General features: G+C 33.9%; 1 protein-coding gene across 1 annotated transcript in view; it reads left to right on the top strand.

Moving 5' to 3' along the window:
* Positions 1-18,543, top strand: part of spn-E (tudor domain containing 9 protein spindle E) — a 48,299-nt gene that overhangs the window by 17,250 nt on the left and 12,506 nt on the right. Inside the window, exons 8-19 of the mRNA XM_089640984.1 lie at positions 2,137-2,312; positions 2,675-2,838; positions 3,467-3,634; positions 4,105-4,267; positions 4,654-4,781; positions 5,358-5,570; positions 8,423-8,652; positions 8,935-8,995; positions 9,128-9,219; positions 10,330-10,489; positions 12,277-12,492; positions 13,636-13,857. Of these exons, the coding sequence (XP_089497110.1) occupies positions 2,137-2,312; positions 2,675-2,838; positions 3,467-3,634; positions 4,105-4,267; positions 4,654-4,781; positions 5,358-5,570; positions 8,423-8,652; positions 8,935-8,995; positions 9,128-9,219; positions 10,330-10,489; positions 12,277-12,492; positions 13,636-13,857 (1,993 nt within the window). The remainder of the gene's footprint in view (positions 1-2,136; positions 2,313-2,674; positions 2,839-3,466; positions 3,635-4,104; positions 4,268-4,653; positions 4,782-5,357; positions 5,571-8,422; positions 8,653-8,934; positions 8,996-9,127; positions 9,220-10,329; positions 10,490-12,276; positions 12,493-13,635; positions 13,858-18,543) is intronic.

Genomic DNA, 18,543 nt, shown 5'->3' with positions numbered 1-18,543 from the left:
TCATTTTGTAAACAGATAATTCTTTTAATTCCACTGTTTTTCTTATGTACTCGTAACTTTTAATTTATTATACCTACTTATTTCATGGAAAATAATAATTAAGTTTTTTAGTGTCGTTATGTTTCATAAAGCCGTTTCCAATGATATATTGGTCTTTCGTGATGTTGATAACAATAATATTAATAAAAAAAATGCATTTAATGATATGACCTCCGAACTTTTATTAATCAAAATGTATGCTTTCACAATACATAATGGGGTTGGCCACGCAAAGCTAATTGTAGATGTCGCCATCGGTGAAGAGTGTCAACCAAATGTCAAATACAAAATTATCTATGCTTTTTCCATACATTTTGGTAGGTAGGTATTGTATTATTTTCTTAAACTGTTTATTTGCATTTTGTTTGGTAGAGCGGTACCTACTTTTGAAACACTGTATCCCTTTTAAAATATGTTTATAGGTTTTATGAAAAGTTATATTCCTTTGTTTAATTTTCACACACCGACACTTTTTATTATGTTTGAATCATTTAAATAAATATGTACTTGTACATCAGAATATTTTTTTTTATTAAATTAAACAAATAAGTGATTTGTTTTATTTATATGCACATCCCTATTCCCGATGTGAAGGTTGTGCACTTAGATCTGCCAGAGCCCCTGAGTTGGCACTTAGAGCATTAAATAAAATTCTTATTGTGGAGCTTCACCGTAACCGTCGTTGTCCGTTTTAAACTTTTATTTTGTAGAAATGCAAAATTAATTTATGCTTTTAAATTATGGAAGCCGTCGAGATTGTTCTATACTACTAAGTAACATTTTTACAAAGGGTAGGCCACATATAATTTTATTAGACAAATCAGTATTTTGTTACAGCAAGCAGTTCTAGTTTTTGGCACTTAGCGCTTTAATTAATACATGTATTCATTTATAGAAAACCTACATTTACCGACACTATAATACATAATACCTCCAACCACCCTATGTCACACAAACACTCCTCTTTCCACAGCATGATTCACCGGCTTGTTACTATCCCCTTATCTAATAATAATTTTTCTAATGAACTACTTACAATTAAACAAATAGCCATCAACAACGGATATGACTCCGGTCTAATTGATAAAATCCTCTCAAAAAAACTTCGCCGAATCACAACAAATAAATTCCTATATAATGCCCTCCCAACTATTAATAATAATAATGCTCCCACCCAATGGCGTAGAATTTTGTATATAAGTAAATTGTCTTCCCTTTGCATATCTAAACTTCCTTCAGAAATAAGGCCGGCCTTCTATACTAACAATAATTTAGCAAAAATTTTAATTAATTCTAAAGACAAAGAGGATCAATTAAGCCACTCTGGCATCTATAGACTAAATTGCAACGATTGCCCAGCAACCTATATAGGAAAAACCGCGCGAAATATAAATATTAGAGTTAAAGAACATATCAGGTGCTTAACACACACAGGCTTCTCAGAATTTGCTGAACATTTAATCAATACTAACCACACATTTAATAAAAATACGGGAGTCCAAATAATTCATAAAAATAAAATAGGAATACGCCTGAATAACTTAGAAGCTTTGGAAATCTCTAAATCAACGAAAAATAATTCCCAAATTTTAAATAAACAGATAGAATTAACCAACAGCCCGATTTTAAAGTTGTTTCCTTGCTCCAACCTAACCCATAACCCCCACCCTTCCTTTGGTCCTCCCCCAACCCCTCCCCCTATCCCTTCCCCATCCCCTCCACCAACCAGTCTCTGATGTTCTCTCCCTCTACTACATACTTTCTCTTTCTTTTATGTTTACCTTATACCTTACTCTGTATTATAATAGAGTATTATATTTTATTGTCCTGATGAAGATTGAGTCCAATCGAAACCGGTCGACTAATATAACTCGAAATTAAAGTGGTTTAAAACTAAGTGTTTGTTTCATTTTGTATTTAAAAAAATGCTTTTAAATCCTTTATAAAATTTTTTCCCATGACTGAGGTTTGTGATCCCCACTATAATTCTCCTGGTGAACTAGGCTCCTCCACTCCTGGCAGTCCTGTGCTGCGTGGAGAGCTGCGGACATTGACGTTCCGAACGCGTATGAATAAATTAACATTATTAAATTATAGTGCAGAAGTGAGTCCCGACTGGTGCCACTGCAAATGGTGGATAGTGCCACTGCACTCCACCATCACCTCCGAAGAGCAGCAGCAGGTATTCAAGCCTACTCCGCCCGGACACAGGAAGATCATATTGGCCACCAACATTGCCGAGAGCTCCATTACCGTGCCTGACATCAAATACGGTAAACAACCCAAATCACTTCCTCATCAACAAGCCTTCTGGCGTCCAGCTTTAGACACGGGCTTCTCACAAGGTTGATTCTTAGCATCATCATCAACAAATATTCTCCACTGGCTGCAGTCCCTCGCCATTGGCCAGTCTAGCCAATTCTTCTTCGGTCTACCTCTGAGTCGTTTCCACTGTGGCACCCACTTGGTCACCATCCTCATATGATATTGTAATTTACAACAGTAGTCTTGTCACATGCCCATGATAGTCCCATTTGAAATTGTCCAAAGTTTATAAAGTTAGTAACCTTTGACTTGTGTTGTGGCCATATTTGCCAAGCTATCGTCTAACTCAAACCTAACCTTTCCCTTTCAGTGATCGACTTCTGCCTGACGAAGGTGCTGATGTCGAACCCGGAGACCAACTTCTCCACCCTTCGGATGACGTGGGCCTCCCAAGCCAACCTGAAGCAAAGGGCGGGGCGGGCCGGCCGAGTGAGAGAAGGCCGTGTATACAGAATGATCTTGCAAGACTTTTATGTTAGTACATATTTCATCTTATTAACACCCTAGAGCTAAATTTGCTTTTTACAAAATGTCATGTTAATAAGTTATCCAAACGGTGCCTTGGTAAAAAAAGATTAGTGAAACCTTAAGTAATGAGATATTGTTAAATACCCAAAGTCAACCCTACAAATGAAACAATGGTCTAAGTCAGCGATTCCCAATTAGTTTTCCTGAGTACTCCTTCAAGAAAGAGCCCAAACTCGCGTACCCCTTGTAGCCAAAATGTCTATGCAGTCTGTGCACATACCCCTTGAAGTAACCTCACATACCCCTGGTTATGCGTACAATTAATTGGGAACCAGTGTTTTAAGTGAGCTATACATACCATATCTGCAGCAATAATAAATTAACAAAACCATCAAATCTTAAATGTTACTCAAATAAATATTTATTTTATTATTATGTATTTAAAAAATAATTATTATCTGAAGCCATCTTTTAACCTCCTATTTCTACATCCCTCTATATTTTATTGATATTCGATTTAGTGAATATGACAACACTTGCAAATCTCTTAGTTTTATGATGCAATAATTTAAATAGATAAATAAAAACCAAAGCCACGCTAGAGATAATCATTTTGCTTGTTTGACAACTGCAGAATAGGATGGATGACAATTGCATTCCGGAGATGCAGAGGTGTCCCCTGGATAACCTGGTGCTGAAGTCCAAGGTGTTGAACATGGGCCCCCCGGTGTCCATCCTTGCCTTGGCCATGGACCCCCCTGATCTCTCCAACATTACTAGGACCGTACTGAGTCTTCAACAGGTACCATATTAGCCTATCGTAACCTAACCTTTTAACATGAGTTTTAACAATTCTTTTAAATCTACGCTTTTGCATAAAATTATATCACCAAAATTTGTCTAATAAAACGCGTGTGTTTCTATATATTGTTTTCACTATCAGTAATTTTAGTTACAAAACATGTAAGGTGAGCCATTTTTTTCTGTTCGCGTTCAAAATTTTAATCTATCATAAATTATATGTTTATTTATAATAATAAAATTTGAAACTGTATTTTATCACCTTTCAAAAGCGGTTTTTAGTTTGCGGTTATGTTCTGAAATATTTCATTTATTTGGATTTTATTGCAAAGCGGAAATGCTCCGACCTTCTGTCAAAATATGGCAAAGTCCTATGGAGTTAAAAAAATGAAGTTGTTGAGGTGTACTGTACATAGTGAGGTGAGCGAGTGGTTTATTATATAGCTCAATATGTTTGCTTTTGTATTTCAGGTTGGCGCTTTGTTGAAAACAGTATCTGGGGAAATGTCTCTGGATGACGGAGACATAACTTATCTGGGCAGAATAATGTCTAAATTACCTCTTGATGTAAGATTCTCTAAACTGATTATGCTTGGATACATATTTGGCGTTCTGGATGATTGCATTGTGATGGGTAAGTTAAAAACCTTGATGTGATTGCTTGAACAGACAATGGCTGTTGATGACACAGGATTATATACACAACCACTCTTCTAATATATAAAAGTGTGTGTGGAATCACGTCCCGAAGTTTGTGCAATTTACCCGTTAAGGGACGTACTTGACATAACTTTAACCAGTGATTCCTGACATCATTTTACTCGGCTGAGTATATAGTGACGACATGTGGAAGAATTCTTTTTATAATTGTATTTGAAAAACATTTTTGAAAAAAAAAATACATTACATTTTTTTATTCCAAATGACGTCAGGAATCACTGGTTAAAGTAAGTCAAGTAGGTCCCTTAACACCCGTATAGCCATTTTGTATTTTTTTAACATCCAAACATTTGATTTTAGCTTGCGGGATGAGTGTGAAGAACATATTTAGTACTCCTTTCAACAACCGCATGGCAGCATATAACAGCAAACTGGCATGGGCCAATGGATCCACGAGCGACTGCTTGGCGCTTCTCGGTGTTTACAATGTATGACTAACCCCTCTTTACATAAATATATTTAAACATTCAACAACACGTTTACAAGAAACTATATCAGTTGATTATAAATATCATTCAAATGGGGAAACCTATTTTCAATTCGTTGCTTTGCACCACAGTGGGAGGAATGGATTCACCTTCCTAATTCCTACTTCCTATTCACCCTTCATACCTTTTTCCTTCCCAGAGCTTTCTCTCCTTCGTTTCCTTAAAAAGAGTGTCATTTAAAAGATGACATATTTTCATGGAAACTTATTTTCAATTCGTCGCCTTTCACCGCAGCGGGAGGAATGGATTCGTACGTCTGTCACTCCTGGACAAACTGACCTCCAAATACCCCCAAATACCCCCAAATTCCTTTTTCTTTCCCAGAGCTTTCTCTCCTTCGTTTCCTTAAAAAGACCGTCATATAAAAGATGACATATTTTCATGGAACTAATTTTCCTCAGTACCTCCTGTGTGGAGAAAATGTAAAAAAAAAATATATTAATTTTACCGTGCTAAAAACAGTTCTTGTTGGTTTATTTTACTTTGTTGGCATAAATGTAAAACCTTTTGTTGTAGATTTATACCCATCTTCGCAACATAAACTATTTCAGCAGTTATCAAGGCGGGGAAAGGGCCTGGGCCAAGTCCTCGTTCCTCCAAATAAACGCCCTCCGTGAATTGGTCTCCTTGGTCACAGAGTTGAAGCAGAGACTATCCCGGGAATCCGTTGTTAGCCGGAATGCTCAACAAAATTTATGGAACGATATTGACCGGCCGTTTATTCTGAAGGTTGGAATGTTTACTTTGAATCATTAACAAATTATTAATGTGTCTTTCATAATGTTGAAGAATGTTTCATAAAATTTTCACCGTGTTCCAGCTGATTCTATTATCGTAATAACTTGTTTTAAAAATAATTTATAATTTACCATATTTAGTTTCCCGGGAATAGCTAGTTATATTCAAAGATATTATTACGATAATAGAATCAGCTGGATACATGGCATTTAAGAGGTTAAGAAGTTATTTCTGGTCTCTTGGAAAACCTTACAAAAGTGTTTCACTGTATTTATAATATGTAATATAAGTACATTAGAAACTCATTTATCTGGCATTGTGTAATGGAAATCTTGTTAGTATTTGTTCATTTATTTATTTGAGACAATGTTTATTTCATTATTGTCATAATTTTTTAGGTTATTATGCCACGTTGCGCTTCCTCCTTCTTTAGTCAAATAAGTTAAAGAACACAAGCATAATAACCCAAAAATAAATCACATAATTTTGGGATGTGAAAATCTCAATCGAATGTTTATTTCGTTTGTGCATTTATTTATTGAAAACAATGTGTATTTTGTTGAAATGTTTTTTTTTTTATCATGTTTTCGGGATAGTAGTTCAACAGTGAATGTGTTCACTGTTGAAAATTGTGAAAATAATCATCGTGATTAATGTAATGTTTTCTATCGCTTTAAAAATAATCATTGTGATTAATGTAATGTTTTATATCGCTTTCCAAAATAATCATCGTAATTAATGTAATGTTTTCTATCGCTTACCAAAATAATCACCGTGATTTATGATTGTTGAAATTTTACCGTAAATATTTTAACATTTATGATGAGTAATAATTATTTTACCGCATCCAGCAATATCTTTTTATGAGTTTTTATACTAGTATAGTCTTGACTTTTATAGTCTAATGGTACCGTAATCGATTGTCAATAAAATAACCAATTAGAAGAGAAGTTTTTTCTGAAGTTCACCACAAGTCGGGTGATATTTAAAATTGAACGGCACCAACGGAAGTTCTAGCTCGTGGGAATCCTGCATTCCAACTTATAAAACTATTTTTTGGTAAATATTCAGGATCGCTTGCCACGCTTTATAAGATTTTTTAAAAATAAATCCTTTTGATTCACCTTAATAAAAGGCAACTATCTGCATTTGGAAAATTATTAATTTTAACATTCTAATGTTTAATTACGTCAATGAAAATTCGCTTTTTTTGTATGAGATGACAACCATTTCCAATAATTTCTATCAATGATATATGTTGGTATTCCTGATATAATACACGTCGCTAGAAGAAGCGTTATTACTATTTAATTCATGATTATTATGTAGACACTATTTTGGCGGAACTCTGGAAATAATTAAATTAAATTAGGGTATTAAAGCATGTTTTATTTGTAATTTATTTTAAAAAAATTGTATGTAATAAAACCTAACCTATACTAACATAACCTAACCTTTTTTAAAAATATTTTTTACTAAAAAACATGCCTAAATACGGTTGCATGATAAATCAACACATCGACAATTCAACACATCTAAAAAGTGATATAAAGTCTTTAGAAATGATGAGAAAATTTAAACCTAACCTAACCTAACCTACTTAACCCAGTTAATAAAGTTTTTGTTTCATCACTTTCCATGAATTTATATAACTTTTTAAATATGTGATGAATTATCATTTTGATGATTTATCTGGTCACACCTAAATACAGTTCGCCAAAATAGTACCTACCTAATTTGCATAGAGTAAATGGTAATAACGTCTCTTCTAGCCACTCGTATAATATCAGGAATACCACCAACATAAGAAAATGTCATCAACTGATTATTTTAAATGGCTCTCATCCCATATAACGAAAATGAATGTTAATTTTATGTAATTAAAAAGAAGAATGCTAAAATTAAAAATTTCCCAAATTCAGATGATTACCTTTTTTAGTAATTAAGGTGAATCAAAAGGTTTTTTTTTTAAATCGTTTTAACCTCTCAGACAAAGACATTTATATACTAAGTATTCCTTTGAGAACTGTCAAAACGTAATAATTTTTGTGTTATTTACGAGTTTTGCTAAAAGCATCATAACTCACGTCTTGGGAAACGTAGCCTCATTCTAAAAAATGTTTTGGAAAGATTATGAAATCCACTATCGAATTGTGTTGTTATAAGTAAATATTTGCGTTTCTAAATATATATTTTATGAAAACGTCAAAAATATGCAAGAATCGATAACCATTATTTCAAAGCCGTGAAAAATGTACTTTTTTCTGAGTATCATAAAGAAATAACACTTTATATATTGAAGAAATATAATTAAAAACTATTAGTCACCTCAAAATATTAACCGTCCAAACTAAAATATTTTTAATAAATTATTTAGAAACGCAATAAATTATGAACGAACAAGATGACAGATTCAATCGGCTTAGATAATGCAGTTCTACGTTCCATAGATATTGTTGAATACAGACGCGTAGCGTTATTCATTATCAATACTCTGTTTTTTAAATCATGGCAATCCGTGTACTAGTGATGGAAATAAATCGATTTTTGTAAAATCTCGCGCGTTTACGTGAAAAGACGTTCTAATGTCTTGACCGCTATTATCATATTTACGTCTTTTGACGTTCTAATGTTCTGAGTGGTTAAGAGGGGGCAGCGATCCTGAATAATTTCCTTGTTTTTTTATTCTTTCAACGAATAATTTATTTATGCACATAATAATATTAAATTTGAAGATGTTGAAAAGAATATTTTTTTACTTGTTTTTTTATAAACAATTTCTTCAGTTATAACATTTTATTAAAGAAATTGAGCATCAATTTAACATGAAAAGTATGCTTTAGTTACTGCTAGCCGGCGCCTTCTACCCATTCTACTTCACCCTGTCTCGGTGGGGTGAGGACAAGGAGCGCGAGGCCACGAGGACCCTGTGTGGTCGCGACCCGCGCAACACTGTCTACTTCAGCGGCATGGACTACTTCCAGCCCAGCATCATCTACTCGGAGCGAATCAAGGGCTTGCTGACCCAATGCGCTCCCGAGGACATGACCGTTTCATTTGACAGCAACAGCAGGTTTGCTATCCAACATTTTCCTACAAGAAATGAGTTTTTACCCGGTTCCGTGACGTACATGATCAAATCAACATACTCGAAGATGAGGAAATCATGAAGTTACACCCTTACAACAACCTACAGTCCGCCTCGGAACAGGAATATCTAGTGAGGAAGACCGTGAATAAACTGCTTTATTTTTTATTGTTAAAATAGTCAAATAGTGAAAAAAAAATTGTTACGAATCCATCTAAATTGGAATATTATGAATTTGATTTCTTATTTATTTTTCACTTGTTTCAGCAAAGTATTTGTCACATTCGCCAACAGGCAATCACTGAAACCAAATAAAAATAATGACAAGGTAAAAAATAATTTTAATATAATTTTTTTAAGCATTTTATGTACATATAGATAATGTTTTTAAGCAAAAAAAAAAACCTTTTCTTACTCATTGTAAATGGAACCTAATAACACCCTATGTATAATTTTTTAGATATCACAGATTCCGGGACAAGTTATACTACCTGTATACTCAGCCGTCAAGGGTCGCCAGATAAAAATTCCAACAACTATACCTGTGATGACGTAAGTAAATTAATCTCGCAAGATCATGGGTTAATAATAAATTAACTCATTCACTGCCAATCACTCCCATGGGTGGACCAATCCAAACTAACTTTATTATTTTTAACGATAAAAAAAGCTCCTGGCTGCGAATGAGTTAACCGGTTTACTGCCAAGCAATCCCATGAGTCGACCAGTACAATTTATAGTGATTTATTTGTAGGGTACCATGCTGTATAGCGCCACCTCCTTCTTTAGCCAACGTTTCAGACAGCATTACAGTGTCCATCATCAGGGTAGACGTGTGGCTAAAGAACATCGGTCAAAGAAGGAGAAAGCGCAACACGGCATAATACCCCAAAAATAAATCACTAATAATTTTGGCCGTGAAAATCTCAAATCATATCCAAACCAAATTTACTTTTAACGGTAACAAAAGCTCCTAGCAACGAATAAGTTAACCAGTTCAGTCCCTTATATGTACTTAATTATCGAATCGTAATGCAAGTCAAGTAATTAGATTTATCTTTGTGCCTTTCGTTTACATCGGTATTTCAACAAAAGGATAGCATATTATTTGTTATTGTAATAATTTAATTCCTGGAATGAGGGTTTTTATGACCATGAAATCTCGAATCTCTATCTCTCTTCTGCACCCACTCAACTCCTATGTGCAAGCTAGCGAGAGATGTCAGGCGTTTTTAAAGAAAGCATGTATGGGCAAATACCGATAAAGGTTAATTGAGTTACATTTCAAATAATATTTTTGTTTTGTTTAGTACTTTTAAAGCTTGGTTATGCTGAGTTACTACGTAGAAATTGTTCATTAAAATATTTTCGAAGATATAGCGATTTAAAACAAATTAAAGTTATTAAAGGGACCTTTATTTTCGCCCGAAGACAACGTAGCGCCAGTGCAAAAAATACCTGCCAGAAATGTGTTAATATTACCCTCTGTCTGCTGTACACTTACCGGTGTTCTTACTTACTTCTATCAATATGTATTATTTGTTATCTTCTGTTAATGGTGCCATGATTGCAATGTGCAATTCTGCCATGAATAGTAATTTCCAATCTGCATGATAGGTATTATTCAAAGCAATAATTTTTTTATTATCCCATTTGTTTTAGAGTTGAGAAGTCTATGGAGTATGCCGTTAAGCTTGGCTTATATAAAGCTAAAGGACATAAAGAATGGGAAAGGGTTCCACTTGAAAATTCTATTCAAGAATCTATGCAGCCGCGCATTCCTGATATCGATGAAACCTATATTCAAGTAAATATAAGCCATGTAAGTTTTTTCTTTTATTTTACATGCACTAGTAGTTACTGTGATATTAGTGTACGAGCTCACCCGATGGCAATAGATTAGTCTATTAGGTTTCCCATAGATGGCGTTCGCTTACCAAGATACACTGATTACCAAATCACAGTGACCGTTCAAATTAGTAACAGAAATTCTCACTCAGTTTTGAGTAACAGAAATTCTTGTGTATGAAGTATTAATATTTTTTTTATTTTTTCAATAACTTGATGAGTAAAACCTCAAATTGTAATATTTAATTATTGAAGACAAATTAGCGATTCCTAAATGAAAATCTGAAACAGAAAAATCAGCAGTGCCCCGGCAAAGCAAGGGTCCTGGGTTCAAGTCCTAAATGTGACTGTATTTTTATTTTATTTATTTATTTATTTATCGTTTCTTTACATTGTATCTTTTTTTTTAAGTTATAATTTTTAACCTCACTAGGACAAGCCTGTGTTGAGGTTAATAATTTAAAGCTGATCTGTATCTTTTTCTGATTTTTCTGTTTCAGATTTTCCTTTAGTAATCGCTAAAATTGTCTTCAATAATTAAATATTAATATTATGTAGTAAAATTCAAACGTTGGTATCTATAATGGTCAATCCATATTTTAAATATAATTGTGGAAAGCCGGAGCAGATAATCCTCAGGACGAAAATACTTGGAGCGACGCGAAAATTACCTTGATGAATTTAGCTCCAATATTGGAATAAATACCTCGATCTATTTATTTTTGGAATATTTTTCTGTATACCAGATAATGTATCTTATATGTATTTACGTATTTGAAGTTTATATTATCATTAGATGTTTCCTCAGAATAAACAACTTTATCTAAGAAAAAAATATATTTATGCGAATATATATTATATTTTTATTATTTCTACACAAACCTGACTACACACCCTATATGAAAAACAACAATCACGGTGTTTAAATAAATAATGACTTTTAAACTACATTGAAAACTGAATCTTGCGATCATACATAAAGATAGTTGCCAATAAAAATGTGCGGTGAAAAAATGAAGACAATGTTGGTAGTTCTTATTCGAAGTATGATACAGTTAAAAGTGACCGAGGGGGATAGGGTCCCATTAGCTCAGTTGGTAGAGCAGTGTCCCGGAAAGACAAGGGTCCTGGGTTCGAGTCCTAGATGTGACCGTATCCTTTTCTGATTACTCTGTTTCAGATTTTAGTTTAGAAATCACTAATATTGTCTTCAATATTTAAATATTTTCATTTATCAACGCATTCATAGACAATTAGTAAGCCATCGTAGATGCTACATTCATGTAATGACAGTTGACAACAGTGTTATTAGCGCATTCTGATTTTGTTGTCTGTAGAGTTTTCATATCTTTAAGCCTAAAATCGCATCGCAAAACATTGCAACTTGGATGGTATTAGAATGGTCTCCTGAGCATGATGAGCAAGTTCAGTCGTAAAAAGAAAAGGTCTCCGGTGCACAATCAGCAAGTTCAGTTGTAAAAAGAAAGGTCTCCGGAGCACGATCTGCTATGTGACCTTTTTAACCTAGTTTTTGTTTCATCACATTTCATGACTTTATATCACATTTTTGAATGGTCCGGCTATCGATAATAAAATACACTAAACTGACAAAACAAAACTTTGTGAAAAGTGATGAACAAAAAACCCAACCAAGCCTAATCAATTATTTTATCATGTTCTGTTTTGTCACTGTTCTGTTATATCCGGTTACCACAATAAAGGGCCCGGTTTTCCGTCTATATAACATTGTATACATTTTAGTTAGTGGACTGCAGTCACTTCTGGTGCAACTATGCCGACCAGACTACCCAGGATCAGTTGGAATGGCTGCATCACTGCCTTCAAAAGCCTCTGCCCCCCCTGAGCGCCCCCGCGTTGGGGCAGTTGTGCGCCGCTCCTCTCCCCGTCGCCGATGGGGGCCCCTACTTCTATCACCGTGCCCAAATCACCAAGATCAACCGTGATAATTTAGTTTGGGTAATTTAACCTCCATCTTTCTTATCCTTTTCATAAAACGAACAGATAATTCCTAGTCAATTCAATAAATAAAACTGCACTTTCTTATATTGTCAATAACTTCCACGACACTCAGGTGATGGCTACCCAAAGTAGTAAAGCTAATGAATTTAAGCCATAACTACCCAAATTTTGGTGATTTTTATCAATTACAGTGAAACTCGTTTAAGAATTTCCCACTTAACAAGTTTTCACCCTTAAGAAGTTTTGTTTTTCAGTCCCTTCAAATTCCATACAAAAAACTTCAAAAAATACTATTTTTACCCACAAAAGGATTTTTAGCTAAAACCACTTCCCGCCTCAGAAATTCAAAAGAATTGTCAGTGAATCCATCACAAATGAAAAAAGTCATAAAATGTATCACTTCGTTATTATTATCTGCATCCCATTTAAGAGGTTTTAGAAGTTCGGCACTACAAAAAAAAAAAATTCTAATCCAAAACCAATATCACAACATAATTACCTGAAATGAATATTTTTCAACAGTCATAAAATGTACAACTTTGTAAGCAGATTACGCAAGTTACAAAGTGGCAACTCGAGTAGTTTGTGTTTGCTCTGATTGAAAAAATACAAAAGTATTGATGTTGTTGGAGCCGGAAATGATAAAATATTTTTAATAATTTTACCTGAAATTTAAAAATACATAATACGAATAACTTTACTATGTATGTGTCAATGCTAGAAAAAAATCTTAATTTAAAAAATTGCCAAATATGGATCCCACTTCAGAGTTTTACTGTAAATTTTACAATCGGCTAATATGTTTAGTCGCTAGCGTGATTAACATCAAATATTCTTTCACAGATTTAAACAGTTTTCTCCTTTGCTAAACTTAAATATATTTTGTTAATGAAAGCATTACAGTTGTCGTTGACTTTTTTGTCATTTATAATTTTCATGTACCTATTATGTAACACTTTTATGATAACTTTTTGTATGATATTCATTTGCCTAATAGTGTTTTATTAATCCAATTAATTAGGTGATCTTCATTGACAATATGCATTTGCCTAATAGTGTTTTGTTAATCCCCATTAATTAGGTGTTCTTCATTGACAATATTCATTCGCCTAATAGTGTTTTTTTAATCCAATTAATTAGGTGTTCTTCATTGACATTGGTATTAATCGCCTCATCCCAATGAATGCATTAAAAGCTCTGGACCCTCAAAGTGACCTGCTCACTAAAATAAAGGCATTGGCGTTTAAGTGCGTTCTGACTGAAACAGCCCCATCCATAGTCAAAGACCAGAGAGCTATATGGACCGAAGCAGCTTTTAGAAGATTTGTTCAATTGACTAAAAACAAGAGACTACTTGGAAAGGTTTGTAGAATTAATTGTCATCTTTACAGCTGAGTTTGCAATCGGTTTAGAGTAAAACCCGCATGTGGGTTCCTGCTATAAATAATAGATACAAATGGAGATGGAGATATAATAATAATGATTGGATTATTTGTATAGCTCCATTTTCATGAGAAAATCACCTCAAGGGCTCTTAACAAACTTAATTTATGCATTTAATTTATTCCTATTACTTAGACTTATAACTTATTACTTTTGGCTTATACAGTAGATATATTATTACCGATAATTCGAAAAAATGCGTAATTCGAAATTTTCGCCAAAAAAATATCCACAGAAAATTTTTTTCATACAAAATGGTTTTTTAATTCGAAATTCGTTGATTCGTAATTCGAAATTTATTTTTGTCCGAACACGAAAATTTGTTTGTGTTATTCGAAAAACTTCGATTTTTGCGAAAATAAATCATAAAATTTCGTAAATCTGAATCTAAAAGACCAAAGCCATGACTGTAAAACACCGAAAAGTGTATTTTTACGTGATTATACATCGCCCTAATTAGTATTATTATTTTGTAAATCGGAATCGATTTACACTGGAATGTCGTATTTTTTCCAATTTATTTCAAATATCCGAGTTTGAAGGGCCGAGAAAATTCGTTTTACGCGGAAATATGTGGTAGTTTTATGAATTTACACCAAATATCTGAATTCAAAGGGTCGGCTGCGACGGAATTCAAACGCCAAATTTCAATTTACGCGGAAATACGACATATTTTTACGAATTTCTGAATTTAAAAGGCCGGCCACGACGAAAATCTGCCGATAAAATTCGATTTAACCCAATGCCTGCCCAAGCAATATACTCTGTCAATTATCACACGCCAAGCTATTTCAGCCTTTTTTAAGTTCTCAATTAAATTAATCTTTACGGCATTCCCATTGCCATTGAGGGCTTTGTTTATACTAGATGCTCATTACTGATATCTTTGGTACATACTTGATAAGATATTTGAATCCTCGAGTGTGTCCCATTATGTATTTTCGACATAAATTATAAACACCGACAGAATAATTGAGTGCGGTGAACCGCCATAGTGCTGACTCACTAACACAAATAAACAAAGAGATATAAGATAAACACTCACATGTCATTATGGATTGTATCGAGTCGGCAACGATTCTCCAACTTTTTTCACATTTTATATTTGATATTGCACTAAATTGTACTACATTTTATTTACACAATGTTTAAAGATTTAAAATTAATATTCTTTTTTCTCGTGGAATATTGTTGAGCATGGCCAAACACATAACGGTACGTTACATTCGCCACACATGTACTTCGTCGCTTTTCTTGTTTTTGGTCTAAGTTTAGTGTTAGAACAAACATAACAGTTTTTATAAGGTTTTTGGGTTTTTTCCTTTGCGGGTATAGGTATCGGCATATGTTTTACTAGCATTTTGGCAGATAACCGTAATGGCACATCTTGTGACGTACATGGACCAACTTCAGGGTGCGATGTAGTATGATATTTTTCTAATAATTGTCTTATCACATATAATTGGAAATCAGGAAAAGTAATGTTTTTGGAAGTAACGGTTTTGTGCATAATGTACGAATTCAGTAAAAATAAATCGATTAAATGAAAGAAAACTTTTTTGTACCACTTAATTGATTTTCTAAGCGAATTTACACTAGTTATCATCATATCCGCTTTATCTACTAAGCCCATGTTTTTATTATAATCTTGAATACAATTTGGCTTCGAAACTACTTCTCCAGTTCTAAAATTTATTTTCCCAGTTGGAGAAACTTTATCATCATGAAGCGTCGTTAACATGTGAATTTCTCTTTTGTCGTGCCATTTTAATGCCATCAGTGAATCGGAATACTGAGAAGTAATTTCCCCTTTCTTCAATTTGTTGAATTTTGGCATGTTTTTACGGTTTTTTCGCACCGTTCCACATGCGTTAGTTTGGTGGTCATGCAAAAATTTAAATAATATTGGACTAGTGTACCAATTATCTACATATAATTTGTGGCCTTTACCGAGGTAGTCATTTAACATAGTGGTGACAACAGCTCCTGAAGCCCCAAGACATTGATTGTCAGTGACATCCGTCCCATCTCCACAGTAAATAATTATATCTAAAATATAACCTGTCTTCGAGTCGCACAAAATAAACATTTTTATTCCAAACCGATGGCGTTTGGATGGAATATATTGTTTAAACTTAAGACGTCCTTTGAACTCTATAATACTCTCGTCAATGCAAAGATTTTCGTATGGCACCATTGTTTCTTTGAACATTTTTCGAGTGTGATTGACCAGAAGTTTAATTTTATTTAATTTGTCACCAGCAATTTGAGAATCAGGGTCTGACATATGCAGCATACTCAGCAATATCTGGTAACGATTTCTTGCCATCGTCTTGCCAAATATATTACTTGTCAGAAGGGGATCTTTTGACCAGTGCTCTTCTATCGTGTGGTGCTTATTTCTGGTCATTAGCATTGTCACTGCAATAAATATGTAGAGTTCATTAACTGATGTATCTTTCCACCTGCGAAGCCGTGAATGTTCAGAAATAACTTTATATCTAATAGTCGCTTGATAATATTTGTTTGTCTCCTTGACAATTTCGGCCATTATATTTGTATTTAGAAAGTGTTCAAAAAAATTTATTTCCGGGGAATTTTCTGATAATAATGGGGTCACGATTATTCCAGATGGAAAATCATTAAATTGATGGATGATTGGTTTAAAATTTCCGGAATTCACAGTCCAATTTCCTGACGAAGTTCTTTGGGTAACTTCAGTCTCCATAGGCTCATCTTCATTGTCACTAAGTTGCGTTATAATATCTGAGTCATCATCACTTTCCTCAATTTCAGAGTCAATATCGAGGACGAATTCTCTTATCTCTTCTTCATTGAGATCGCGTCTTGACATATTTAGGGATATTAAAAATAAAGTTTCAAAAATGATTTTATAAAAGTACACACGAAAAGAAATATCGAACTAAATTAAAAAAAAAATACGCAAACTAAATTCTCAATTCGGGAATAAAAACTCAAGTCCACATTTCCGCCGAATATTAAAAAAACTTTTAGAACCACACCACAGAGAACGTAATAAGAACCACGTGATATCCACACACACGACGCTGCGATGGCGGGAGATTCAAACGACTGCGTCAAGAAATCTGTTGACCTTTTTTGGATGCTGTTTTTCGTAGTATAAACAATTAAAATTATCATATTTTACCAGAGATGTCGCAAAGAAACAGTTCATAATATTTTACAAAATAATATTTAGCCCCATCTACCGTTAGAACTTAGAAATATCATCTTCGAAACATTCATACTGGCGATTTACGTGATACGGCGTAGATGGCAGTTGTGGCACGGATCGTTCGTACGCCGATACGCGTAAATGGCAGCGATTGGGTTAAGAGGAAATACGACATATATTTCCGAATATCTTCAAATATCTGAATTTAAAACCGGCCGCGACGAAAATCTGCTGAGAAAATTCTATTTATGCGGAAATATATCGTATTTTTATGAATTTATTATAAATATCTCAATTCAAAAGGTCGGCTGCGACGGAATTCAAACGCCAAATTTCAATTTACGCGGAAATACGACGTATTTTTACAAATATACTTCAAATATCTAAATTTAAAATGCCGGCCGCGACGAAAATCTGCCGAGAAAATTCGATTTACGCGGAAATATATCGTTATGAATTTATTATAAATATCTGAATTTAAAGGGTCGGCTGCGACGGAAATCGGACCCGAAATTTCAATTTAAGCGGAAATATATCGTATTTTTACTAAATTTACTTCGAATATCTGAGTTAAAAGATTCGGCGCGACGGAAATCGGCCGCAAAATTTCGATTCACACGGAAATATGACGTATTTTTACGTAATTTATTTAAATTATCTGAATTTAAAGGGTCGGCTGTGACCGAAATCGTCCGCGGAATTTCGGTTTACGCATAAATATATTGTATTTTTCGAATATCCGAGTTAAAGGGCCGGCCGCGACGTTAATCGGGCGCGAAAATTTGATTTACGTGGAAATGTGTGGTATTTTTATGAATTTGCTTAGAATATCTGAACTTGAAGGGCCGATCGCGGCGAAAATCGGCTGTAAAAATTCGATTTAAACGGGAATAATTCGTATTAATACAAATTTACTCCAAAGATACCACCCGAATTTGAAGGGGCGGCCGAGGAACTCGATTTTCGCCGTCTTTTTTTTTTTTTTTTTTCATAAAATTTCGAATTACGTGCGAATTCGTTAATTCGAAATTTGATTTATGATGTCCGCTGGATTTCGAATTAACGAGGTTCTACTGTAACTACTAGTGGCTTATAACTAATATTAATGTTGAGTGATTTACAACTAAGACTTTTACCTAATGACTTAAAACTATACATATTTTTATGACCGAGTGGGTATTTGCACAATATCACTATAATGTGACTCACAACTACGGCTTAAACTAGAGATTTACGTTTACAAATATAGATTGTTATGCTTTCTGCCAGTGGTGTCAGTGGTAAGGTATTAACCTGTCCGGTGGTGAGTTTCTGGAAAGAAAACGGTCCCGCTGGAGGGAGTTTTTTCAACAATCAAAATATAGAAAAAAATAAATGCCACTTCGTAGAGTAAAAAATAATAGTAAAAA

This window comes from Hesperophylax consimilis, chromosome 16 (genome assembly GCF_061612785.1).
Source record: "Hesperophylax consimilis isolate HC1 chromosome 16, BYU_Hcon_1.0, whole genome shotgun sequence".
Lineage (NCBI taxonomy): Eukaryota > Metazoa > Arthropoda > Insecta > Trichoptera > Limnephilidae > Hesperophylax > Hesperophylax consimilis.
The sequence above is the reverse complement of the archived record's forward strand: the minus strand, read 5'-3'. Positions and strand labels throughout refer to the sequence as shown.